The sequence below is a fragment of the Ursus maritimus genome, unplaced genomic scaffold, assembly GCF_017311325.1.
Source record: "Ursus maritimus isolate PB19 unplaced genomic scaffold, ASM1731132v1 scaffold_23, whole genome shotgun sequence".
In the NCBI taxonomy this organism is placed as follows: domain Eukaryota; kingdom Metazoa; phylum Chordata; class Mammalia; order Carnivora; family Ursidae; genus Ursus; species Ursus maritimus.
The window spans coordinates 16,676,347-16,688,423 of NW_024424786.1; the positions used below are offsets into that span (position 1 = coordinate 16,676,347).

Consider the following 12,077-nt stretch of genomic DNA (forward strand, 5'->3'; position numbering starts at 1 on the left):
AAATAAGAGAGATCTCTATATTTTCATCAATAAAACACTTCAACAAACTCTGTGTAAGCAATGTCACCTAATTAGGAAATACACTAATCAGGCTATAAGAGGCTTGGAATTGGGAGACAGGACTGGGGTCTCTTGACAGCCAAAGGGAAGCAGGTTATCTGGTGAGACTTCTGACCAAAATGTGGATGGAAACATAAACATGGACATTTGGAATATCCACCAAAGTTTTGAATGACTTCAGTCTTGGCCCCTCTCTAACTAATGGGATTGGTAAGAATTATAAACCACTGAGGTCAGCATGGCTCAACGAGTAGTCCTCTGCTTTGGAGCCAAACAGACCTGGGTATGAGCCCCAGTCTTGCTCTTTAAAGGTTCCATAATCTTGAGCAAGTCATTTATCCTCAGTTTTCCAATCTTCCAAAGAGCAATAATAGTAACTCCTTTAAGGAGTTTTCGTAAAGATTATATGTGATCACATATTTAGTGTTTAGTTAAATGGTTGGGACATAGTAGGTGTTCAACAAAAAGAAGCTGTTCATATCTTAAAGTGAATATATAAGGAACAAATACAATATATATACATTAGTCATTAAAACACATTAATTTAAGTTCACATGTATTTACATAAATATACTTTGTGAACACACATAGATAATATAAAGAGTTCATTTCATAATACAATGTGTAATCATAACATTTTGAGTATTCTTTTAGAAAAATTGAAAGGATTTATAATTTTCCAGGAATCATGAATATATTTCATTTAATGTGTATCATATGAAATTTAATTATACATTCTATAACCTTGATATTATGCTTACTTACCCATTACTAATGGATTTCAAAATATTTCTATATTCCAGATATCACTTACATAAATGTTGAATTAATACTCACAATATCCAGGACTTTATTATGTTTTATCTTTGTCACACATGTTTGATAAAATCATAACCTTGGATAAATCCAACTATTTGTCACCCATAAGCCTGAACCCCTGCTGTTATATTGGGCAAAAGAAAAGCGTATATCTATGCTAAGTGGTCTCACGTTAACATTCTTACCATAAACTTCAAGTAGGCCCTTAAAACTGGTACGAAATTATACTATGCCTATCATTGCCAACTCAATCCCTCTCCCAATCTCAGACAACTATTCAAATTTTTTCCTTTCTCTACAAACCCTCAGCAATTCATCCATCATCCTTATTCTCAGATTGATGACCTTACTTCAAACTTTTCTGAGAAAATAAAATTAATCACAGGACAGCTTGCACAGAACCTTCACCACATCTACCACTCATCATCTTCTGCACCCACCACACCTCCCCACCCACCAGCACCTGCACTCACAAGCTCTGCCTCCTGCCTGGTACTGGGATAAGCTCTCCAACTTCCTGTCTAAAGCCAGTCCCCATTTATGCTCTAAAGCACATCTCTTCTTACCTACTCAAGAACACTCCAGAAATTCTCCTCTCTTCTTCCAACATAGTCTACTCAATCATTTCCATTACTGTATAAACATGAAGTTATTCCTTCCATTTTAAAACATTAAAAATTAAAAGAAAATTATCTTTGCCCTATTCCCACTTTACCAAATCACCCATTTATTTGGTCATTGTTGTATCAAAACTCCTGGAAAAAGTTGTCTATATTCAACTTTTTTTTTTCTCTTACCAATAACTTAAACACACACCAATCAGTGTTTTGTTCCCCTCACTCCAAAGAAACTTCTCTAGCCAAGGATATGAGTGACCTTCACATTGCCACATACATTGTACAACTCACAGTCTTCATCTTAACCTGTCAGCAGCATTTAGCACAGCTCTCACTCCTTGATGTTCTCTCTTAGCTTCTGGGACACCACATTCTCTCCATTCCTCTCTTTCCTCAGTGGCCCTTCTCAGGAAGGAAGCAAAAAAATGCTTCATCTTATCCTTGACCTCTTAATATTGGAGTACACCAGGTTCAACTTGGTCCTTCCATCTTTATTTATACCCACTCCCTTGGTAAAGTCTTTCTAGGCTCATGTTGATGACACCCAAATTTATAACTTCAGCCAATATATTTCTCCCAAAATTTAGATTCAGCATTCTACTTAGAGGTCTTAAAGACACCTCAATCTCAACATATCTATATGGAACTCCTCATCTTTGCTTAAAACTTACTACATTGACAGCCTTCCCATTTCAGTTGATAGCAAGTTTATCCTTCAAGTTGCTCGGGCCAGACTCTTTAGTCATTCTTGACTCTTTTCTTTCTCTCATGCTCAACATTCATCCATCAGAAAATTCATGGGGCGCCTGGGTGGCACAGCGGTTAAGCGTCTGCCTTCGGCTCAGGGCGTGATCCCGGCGTTATGGGATCGAGCCCCACATCAGGCTCTTCCGCTGTGAGCCTGCTTCTTCCTCTCCCGCTCCCCTGCTTGTGTTCCCTCTCTCGCTGGCTATCTCTATCCTGTCGAATAAATAAATAAAATCTTTAAAAAAAAAAAAATTCTGTTGGCTCTTCTTTCAACATATATCCAGAATCAATTTTATGTCCCCTTACCTCCATTGCTACCACACTAGTCTGAACAAATATTTCTCACCTGGGTTGCTGCAGTAGCATCTAATAGGTCTTCTGATTTCTATATTTCTTCCTCTACATTAGCAAAAGAGCAGCTGAAGGGATCCTTTTAGACCTAAATCAAATCATGTCACACCTCTACTCAAAATCCTGCAATTTGTCCCCTCTCACAGACAGCAAAAACCAAGGTCCTACATGATTTGACTCCTATTATATCTTTGACATCATATCCCCTAATATTTCTATCATTGTTCCTTTCCACCAGCCACACTGTTTAACTAATAAATATCTGTTAAGCAAATCAATCCCAGTTTCCAAGGAGCTCATACTCTACTGGGAGAAACAGAGGTATATTAATGATTGCAAAGAGAAGCTCTCCTCTATCTCCCATTCTAAATTCTGGCAGATGAGTGTTGAAGATTGAGAAATTTGCCAGGGATGGGAGCAATGCTGGAGAACACAGGTAAGAAACAAACACATTTCAGGCAAGACAAACACTGCATATGCAAAGATCTGGAGAAACGAATTACCAGAACATTTAGAGAATTACAAGTAGAGCATCAAAGAATAATATTCGAGATTAGGGGAACTGGATGTGGGAAGTAAAGAGAAATATAGTTTATACTTTAGATAGGAGTCAGAACATGAAAGACTTTCCATTTGTTTGTTTCTTCCCTTACAGATTTCAAGCTGCTCTCAGAGCAATTTATTAACCACATCTTTTTGATGCACTCCCTCAGCAGGGCTAAAGCAATACTTGGAAAGGATTCTGAATTCCCGGAGTTAAAGATACAAAAGAAAAACCTAGAGTCACATTTAATTTGACAAGGTAAAGGAGTGGGTGTGCAACTATATCAAATTTAATTTGTACAAAATCATCATCTCTGGTAACATTATTTTTCTTGATCAACTGCGTTTAGACTACCTTAGGAAGGCTTGATCTCCCTGTCTACCTAAACACTGATTCACTTACAGCAAGCTTCAGGCTAACATTGGTCTTATTAATACCCAACAAATCCACAGGGTGTTAGTTGCACATGATTTTGTATAAAAGGTGAACTGAGACTTGACTCCGTATACAGCTTTCCTCAGATAAGGCAGCCAACCAAAGGTGAGTCTTGGCATCTACAGTTAACAAGTGGTGACAGTTACTTTTGAAATGATAGGTTTTTCAGGATCTGGAGAACAAATCTAGACCTTTTTCAACTACTGTTGTGTAGACAATTTATACTTGTCAACCTGGCTTCTTAAATATGGTTAATATACAGCGGTCACTATTAGCAAGCAACTGGACTTTATATAGACAATTCACCTGGCCTCTTGAAATAGTCTTATTTTAACCAAAGGTGAGCAAAAGCAAATGATAATATTTATGAGATGCTAAAACTGATGAACCAATTTTATAGTATAGAATTTTATTTTTAAACAAAAATAGTCTTTAAAATTTTAATGAAGGGACAAATATGATTATCACAATTACCATCCTCAGAATAATCACTTAAATACTCTGATCTTTAAACACTGCTCTGCTTAAATCATTATTTTGGAGTTTTGATCTGCAATATGGGTCTACTTGACAAAAAAAAAAATGAAGGAGAAGGAGTATAAGAAGAAATGTTTGTTCATAAAAGAAGTAAGGCAAGGGAAAAGGAAGGAAAAAATTGCTGGAGCAAAATGTGCCTGGGGAGAATGGACAAATCAATTATTTTTGCTTTGTTCAACTTACATGATTATAATTCTTTGGGGTTTTTTGGTTTCTCATGAGCCTTAATTGTTTGCTTTCTAGCCCAGGATGAAGTCAGTCCAGTTTTGCTTCCTTTTCTGTTGCTGGAGAGCAATCTGCTGCAAGAGCTGTGAGCTGACCAACATCACCATCACAGTGGAAAAGGAGGAATGTCGCTTCTGCATAAACATCAATACCACGTGGTGTGCCGGCTACTGCTACACCCGGGTAGGAACTCTGCTTTGCTGGAAGTGAGGGTGCTAAGTGTCTGTCCAAGGCAGGCTTCATTAATTACCACTTTATGAATATTTTAACTTTCCCAAGTAATAGCCATGAGTCCCTTAGTCAATACTGTCTGTGTTATGATTGGGGTTAAATACCATGATATCAGTTAGATGTTTGAGCTTGGATTTGATTAGGATAAATCTAGCAAAGCGTCAGATTTGATGTGATCAACTTGGTAATATGCCAACTCTGCACTTCCAAAAAAAAAAAAGTAGTGCTATGGTAGATTTTACGTATAGAGAGATAAACATGTAAACATACATATATTTATTAATAGAAGATCTACCATATTCCCCAAAAGCCATTTTCTGTAATTGAAGCCATATCTTTGCAACAGAGGTAGTATTAAAATATGTTTCCAAGCCACATAAAAACACAAACATATTATTAAAATTGTCTTATTTGTCCACCTGATTACAAATGGCAACAAGCAGCCTCAGAACACAATCTATACTTGTAGACTATTAGAACCGAAGTGAATCAGCAAACCTACTCACTTCTTCACGCCATTGAGAAAACCAAGGCACAGAAGCATAAAACCACTAGTTTGTTTTCACACAGCTTCCTTGCATTAATCCAAGTAAAGAGTTTCTACTTTGTTTTACTTTTTTCTCCTATAACACCTGGTTGTCTATGCAAATTTTCATTCTATAAACTGAAATTGAAAGTAACAACTTTTTAATGAAATATATTTTATTGGGTGGTAAATGAGTTCGATCAACAGACCTGATAGCATGATATTGAAATAAATTAAACAGCAATGCCAATTTCTTCCCTTGGTGCAAATAATTTTACTAGAAACTGTTGGAACAAACCTGTTCTGCCTGGATTAAAAGTTCTCATATGCAAACTGTGTATACTTTGAAACTGAGAGCCCTGCAAAATATACAGCGTTTAAGGGGAGGAAATGTCTACAAGACAGTGGAATATTTAAAATTTTCCATGTGACTTCATAGTCATGTTAAGCTAAGCACTGACATTTCCTCTTATGTCTTTGGGCTTTTTATAAACACACAGGGACAATGTATTTGGAAACATTTTCTGAGAAATTGAACTTCAGTGTTTTCTGGTTCATGTTGTCATTAACATAGCTTTTGACTAAGTACAAAAATCAACTTAAAATTTCTATTATAGTTCTATTTCATCATTTTTCTATGTTGAAATTTAAAGTTTCCCTATAGTTTGAGAAATATTTAAGATTTGATATAGACATAAGGAGTAGGAAAAGAATGACATATATTCTGTAAGATTTCCAGAACCAAGAAATGTGGTATAGCATATAGGACATTTATGAGAGCATATTTCCTTGTTTAGGAATTCCTTAAGTGAGCTTTATTGGGTAAATGCTAGAGCAAGCAGTATTAAATTCCTGTCTCATTTTGATTATGCTAAATAGAAATTTCCAGAGTATTTTAGTCTAACTCTCTCCTTTTTAAACTCCACAGGATCTAGTGTACAAAGACCCAGCCAGGCCCAACATCCAGAAAATATGTACCTTCAAAGAGCTGGTGTACGAGACCGTGAAAGTGCCTGGCTGTGCTCATCAGGCAGATTCCCTATATACATATCCAGTAGCCACTGAATGTCATTGTGGCAAGTGTGACAGTGACAGCACTGACTGCACCGTGCGAGGCTTGGGGCCCAGCTACTGCTCCTTCAATGAAATGAAAGAATAAAGAGCAATGGATATTTCAGGTGACCTACACTTGTCCTGAAGGACCAAGATATCCAAGAAGTCTGTGTGTGTACATGTGCCCAGGCTGCTAACCACTGGGGGCCAGGGATCATAAGACCCCTGATCTCTGCTCTCTGGGCAGAGGAGGAGCTCCAGGAGTTAATTCTGGGGCCAGGATCCTGTCACCACTCAATGCTGTATGCCTAGGTCTGGTTCCATACATTTTATTCAGTCTTACTTAACTTACAGACATGTGGGTGCTTTCCTACCTAAAAATCTTAGAAATCCTCTCAGGCAATCCCTTACTCTTAGAAATAGTGCTACCTAGGCCCAGGGGGAGGAAATGAGATGGGAATGGGTCAGAGTACTAAATACGGCATTTTCTTTTAGACCCTCGAGCCCTCAAGAGCAGAGCCAGCATCTTCATGATTGTAGTCTCAATGCCTAGCATCACATCTGAAATTTAGTGAGAAAGTCAACAATGGTTTCCTTAAGGAAAGTAAAATCAGAAAGGTAAAGGTGGGAAACACTAAAAGAGGATGTTTGAGGCTGACTGATGAAACTGCCCTCATCATGGAAGTTCATGGAAGTAGGGGCATTAGCTCCACCTCACCTCTCTTCCTGTGTCACATGGAGTATTGAGATAGGCTTCATCTTGCTGAACTGCTCAGTGCATATGGGGGTTACCAGAGCTCAGAATTTCTAAGCTATTACTACCAAGTCCTTTAGTTAAGGGCAAAAACAAGAAATGTTAATATGGGCTAATTTGCCCAGGCCCACATCTATTTCATCATTTAAACAAATTGAACACATACTATCAGGTTCCTGCAAAACTCCCTTTGGGAAGTAAGAAAGGAAAAAAAAAAAAAAACAAAAACCAAAAACTATTATCACCCTGCCTTCCAGGCTGGGATCCACTCCCTTGGAGAGAGGTGGATTTTAAAGTAGATTTGAAAGCAATTTTGTCAACTTAGTAAGTACATTTACCTTGTCTACAAATACATTTGTGTAAAGAAATAGCTTTTTTAGAAAGAATTAGTGGGGTGTGGAAAACTGCCTGTTTTCTAGAATCCTCTGTGTATCAGTCTTTTCTTTTGTCTATCCATGTTCTCCTAAATCCATATTCTCCTAAAACTATTTCATGAGTTGATTTCTTTTCAAGGTGTTACCTCTCTTAGTTATGTACTTGTTTCACACTCATATTGTTTAATTTATTTAAACCTCATTTTTTAAAATAAATATGCTAGCCAGAATCATAGGTTTAGATTTTTCATGTATAAGCAAATGACTAAAATATGAGTTATGTTTATAATATTAGTATAAAGAATATTAAAAATAGTTCCTTGTTCTTCTATAATATTTACTTGTCCTCACCTCTGGAAATATTAAAATTAATTTGTTGCATTTCTAAAAATGTTTATTTATATTTCCTGTCATTTTTTGAAGTCAGTTTCTGATGGAATGGGGGGGAAAAGGCAAAGAGAGAATCACAGTGGGTGGGGACACTGGAGATACTCTAGTTCATTTCTTGAATTTTGGAAATGGAAAAATTGAAGTCTAAGGAAATCAATTGACCCACCCAAGAACTCAAAGACCATTCATGGCAGAACCAGGATTAGAACCCTGGCCTCCTGGCTCTTGGCCAGCTCTCCTGTGACTACTCTGCCAGAGTAAGTCATTTTGGCAAAGATTGAAGCAAAGTTGTATGTTATCATAATCAAGCTATGCCCATTCAAATCTGGTACTGACTGTGGCTTATAGTTAAATTCTCCACAATATTTTGACACACTGAGATTAGGGCCATATTAACAAAGCTTAATAAGAGCTTTAAATTATAACATAGTGTTTTCCTTCTCCCCGTACTTTTGGAAATCAAATAAGTGCCTTCCCATTAGAGATAGTATAAGCCAATGGCTCCAGAGTTAACTTGTTTTAATCACCTTGTCCAGATGTAGCATCTTAAACAAGTTACTTAAATTCTCTGGATCTCAGTTTCCTCAGCTGTAAAATGAGGATAATAATATTATTTACCTCAGAGGGTTGTATGGATGATAGAACAGGCAGTGCCTGGCACATAGCAATTCCTCAGTAAATACTAGCTGTTATGCCTTGAGAGAGACAAGAGGACATCAAGATAGTAAGTCAGACTTAAGTAAAACAACAGCTTAGACTCTTTCTAATAATATTAGGCAAGCTATTTAACCACTCTGGGCATCACTTTCCTCATTTTTTTTTTAAAAGATTTTATTTATTTATTTGACAGAGAGAGCATGAGACAGCAAGAGAAGGATCACAAGCAGGGGGAGTGGGAGAGAGGTAGAAGCAGCCTCCCAGCGGAACAGGGAGCCTGATGCGGGATCATGCCCTGAGCCGAAGGCAGATGCTTAATGACTGAGCCACCCAGGCGTCCCTCACTTTCCTCATTTTTAAAATGGAGTAAAAATGGTAACTATCTCACAGGGTTGGCTGTGAAGATTAAAAAAGATAATGAATGTAAGGTGCTTTAGGAGTCCAACAGAAGAACAATAATCTTGTAGAAGAGAGACTTCTACAACTTAACGTGGAAGGTCAAAGTCAAAATGCTAGGAAGAAGCAGCAGTTTCTACTTGAGGCACCCCCATACCAAACTGAAGTATAATCCTTTCAGAAGCAGCAAGAAAGAAAATTTGTGAGCTCTCAAAGTGCTTGCGAAGAAAGCGCCTAACCCCATGGGCCACCATTTTAGTTGAAGCACATATTATCGCTCCTTAGCACTATAGCAAAGGTCTTTCTACCTCTGAGCAGTCCTCACATGGCTACAAGAATAATCCATCTAAATCACAAATTTGACCATGTCTAACAACAAATGGAATTCCTCTGCATTTTCAGGATAAAATATTAATATTCAGCTGACACATGAGGCCCATCATGGTCTGATCTGACTACCTCTCAATTTCCTATCTCCCTGTTCCCTCATTCCCAAGAGGCTGCTATACCTGGAGACTGACTATGAGGGTTGAGGGATGATTTCATGCCTCTCACCCCTGGAATGCTTTACCAGAATACCATGTCTTTCCTTCCACAAGAGATTTGGCTGACTATGGTAGAATTCAGTGGTGCTAACTTACTGACCAGTTTAAGTGATAAAAAATGTGATACCAGTGCCTAAGAGTTATAAACACTGAGTTTACCATAGTGAGGAAGGATAAGAGGAATAGAATTGGAGGAAAGTACTTAAGAAGCCTCAAACTACATTTATAATGTTTATATCTTAAAATAAATCTGAATCACAAATATATCATGTTAACAAATATAAATCTGGGGGAATGCTACACAGGTATTCATTATATTCTTTCATACATGTAAAGTGTTTGCTAGTTAACAAGTGACAAAGCATCTTTATATGCTTTGTACATTTAATCCTGATTTTATGCCTGTTATAAGAAAGGCAAGATGGGCCCTCAGCCTAAAGTCACATAGCTAGTGTGCAAGGCTCAGTCATTAATATTTATTTAGGAACTGAAGCAGAGAATTCAGTATGCTCACCAAGATCTGTGCCTACTTCTTCAAGGCCGTAAAGCTGGACTCCATTTCCTAGCCTTCCTTACAATAGAGTTATATCCATGTTCCACTCAATGGAATTTGAGTAGAAGTACTGTGAGATACTCCATATTTGGCCATGAAATCCTCTCATAAGAGATCATCCATTCTCTTCCTATATCAGCTGAATGTCAACACCCAGTTTAACCTTGAAAGCTTTGTATTGATGATAACAGAGCCACTGTCAGCCTGGATTACTGAATCGCTACATGGAGTAATGTGCCCCAACATCAACAACCTTTATAGCAGACTGGATAAACTTTAGATCAGTGAAGAAATTTTTTATTGGGCAAAGCTGATGGCACTTGTGAGTTTATCAATTAGGAAAAAATGCATTATTTTATATTTTAAATAATAAACTCGTACTGGAAGTAAAGTGTTGCATTAATAAAAAATTAGCATATATAACATTAGCTTATTTATTGTACAACAGTAATAACCAGAGTAAAACTTCCACCTGTAAAACATAAAGGCCAATCACATGCCTATGGAGCCTTTATCTTTAAAGAAGGCAGATTGTGGCCTGCAGTCCAAATCTGGCCCATCAACTTTTTAAAAAAATAAAGTTTATTGGTACATAGCCAACTATCTATGGCTGTTTTTGTACTATAACAGAATTCAGTAGTTGTGGCAAAAACTGTTTATGGTCCACAAAGTCTAAAATAATTTACAATCTAAACCTTTACAGAAGAAATTTGCCAACCTGTCCTATAAGGAAAAGGTTTGTAAAGACTTCAAATGTTAATAGAATTGGCTTTTACTTTCTAGTTATTGAAGTGATAGTTTGGAAATAGACATGAAAGGGAATGGAGAAAGTCTAGGAATTTGAAGATTTGAGGTTTATAAAAGTTTAATGCTTCTAGATCCCAAATAGTAAGAGATAAAATGGATTTGAGGAACAAAGGTCTATTAAGATTCAGTCCTGAGGTAAAGACAGATTTAAGGTGTGGCCTTCCCATCTAGGTCTTTTACCTCAGATAGTATCCATAGAACCATTAAATTGTAAGGACACAAATAAATAAATCCAGATTTATAATCATGTTTAGGAAAAGAACTTTAGATGTATTTATAGACACCAGGAACAAAATGAAAGTCTTGGAGGGAGCTGATTATCAACAAAACCAAAAGACTAGACTAAAAATACCTTTGATTATTTGAACAACCTTCGGGTCCCCAAACTTGGTGAGCAGGATGTAGGCTACTAAACTTGTACAACCCCAAGGAGGGCAACTCTCTATACCTACTTCAAATGTTGCCATGAAAGATAATGGATAAGTAATAATATTCAGGATGATGGAGGCAGGAGCTATGGAGAACAACGGACAAGGAAAAAAATGTTCCTCTAGAGAGAAGAATCAGCATCCTGTTAAGGAATTTTCTCAACTGCCAAGGCAGAAGGATTTCATAAAGCTTTCATAAAGGGTTTGATGGTTGCTAAATCCAGTGAGCTATGTCTACTTGTCTTCCCTTTTATGAATGGGGGTGTTATTGTGATTAGTGTCATGGGGTGAAAGTGCCCCTACTTCATCACTGAATACTAGGTGAAGAAGGACAAAAAAGATAACCTGTCTTTTTAGTTCATGGATTGCTAGCACATGAGGAGCCACATCTTGACTGATGGTGAGAACTTTATCATCTGGAAATCAGTGGCCTGGAATTGGACTCAGGGATGGATGAGATCTTTGGAGAGGCAACGAAGTGGTTTGACATGAGGGAGAAAGATGAAACTCCATTTGTTTTTAGATATTTGGACTGTGACAGAGATTGTTATATGCTCCCCAAAAACCTTTTTCTATTCTTCTTGGGAACATAACTAGTCTACCTTTCCCAGTCTCACCCGTAGAAAGGTTTGATTATGTGATTGAGTCCTGACAATGGAAGGTTATCAGAAATTATATGTCCTAATTGTATGTCTGGCTCATAAATCCCTCCCATAAATGAATGAATAATACTCTCTTCCCCTTTTGCCTGGCTGAGTGTTTTGTTTTGTTTGTTTTGCTTAAAGCAATCTTGGAAGTCATGTATAGAAGTGAGCAGAACATCCATCAGCCTGTATCTCTGAATGACCAGAGAAACCACATACCCCCACATACCTGCTCCCTCTGAGAGGACTTAACACCATCAAGAAATTAACTTCTCTTGTGTTAAGCCACTGAGAATTGAGGGTTTACAACGGTTAATGCTGCCTTAACTAATCCAGGGATCCAGACTGCTCAGGGAACTCAAATACAATGTTTCACACCAATCC

General features: G+C 37.4%; 1 protein-coding gene across 1 annotated transcript; it reads left to right on the plus strand.

Annotated features, from left to right (window-relative positions):
• The first annotated feature begins 4,359 nt into the window (after positions 1-4,359).
• On the plus strand, positions 4,360-6,251 carry LOC103659360 (follicle stimulating hormone subunit beta). Its single transcript, XM_008686873.1, has 2 exons — positions 4,360-4,518; positions 6,021-6,251. The coding sequence occupies exons 1-2, from the start codon at positions 4,360-4,362 to the stop codon at positions 6,249-6,251; spliced, it is 390 nt and encodes a 129-aa protein (XP_008685095.1).
• Positions 6,252-12,077: the final 5,826 nt, after the last annotated feature.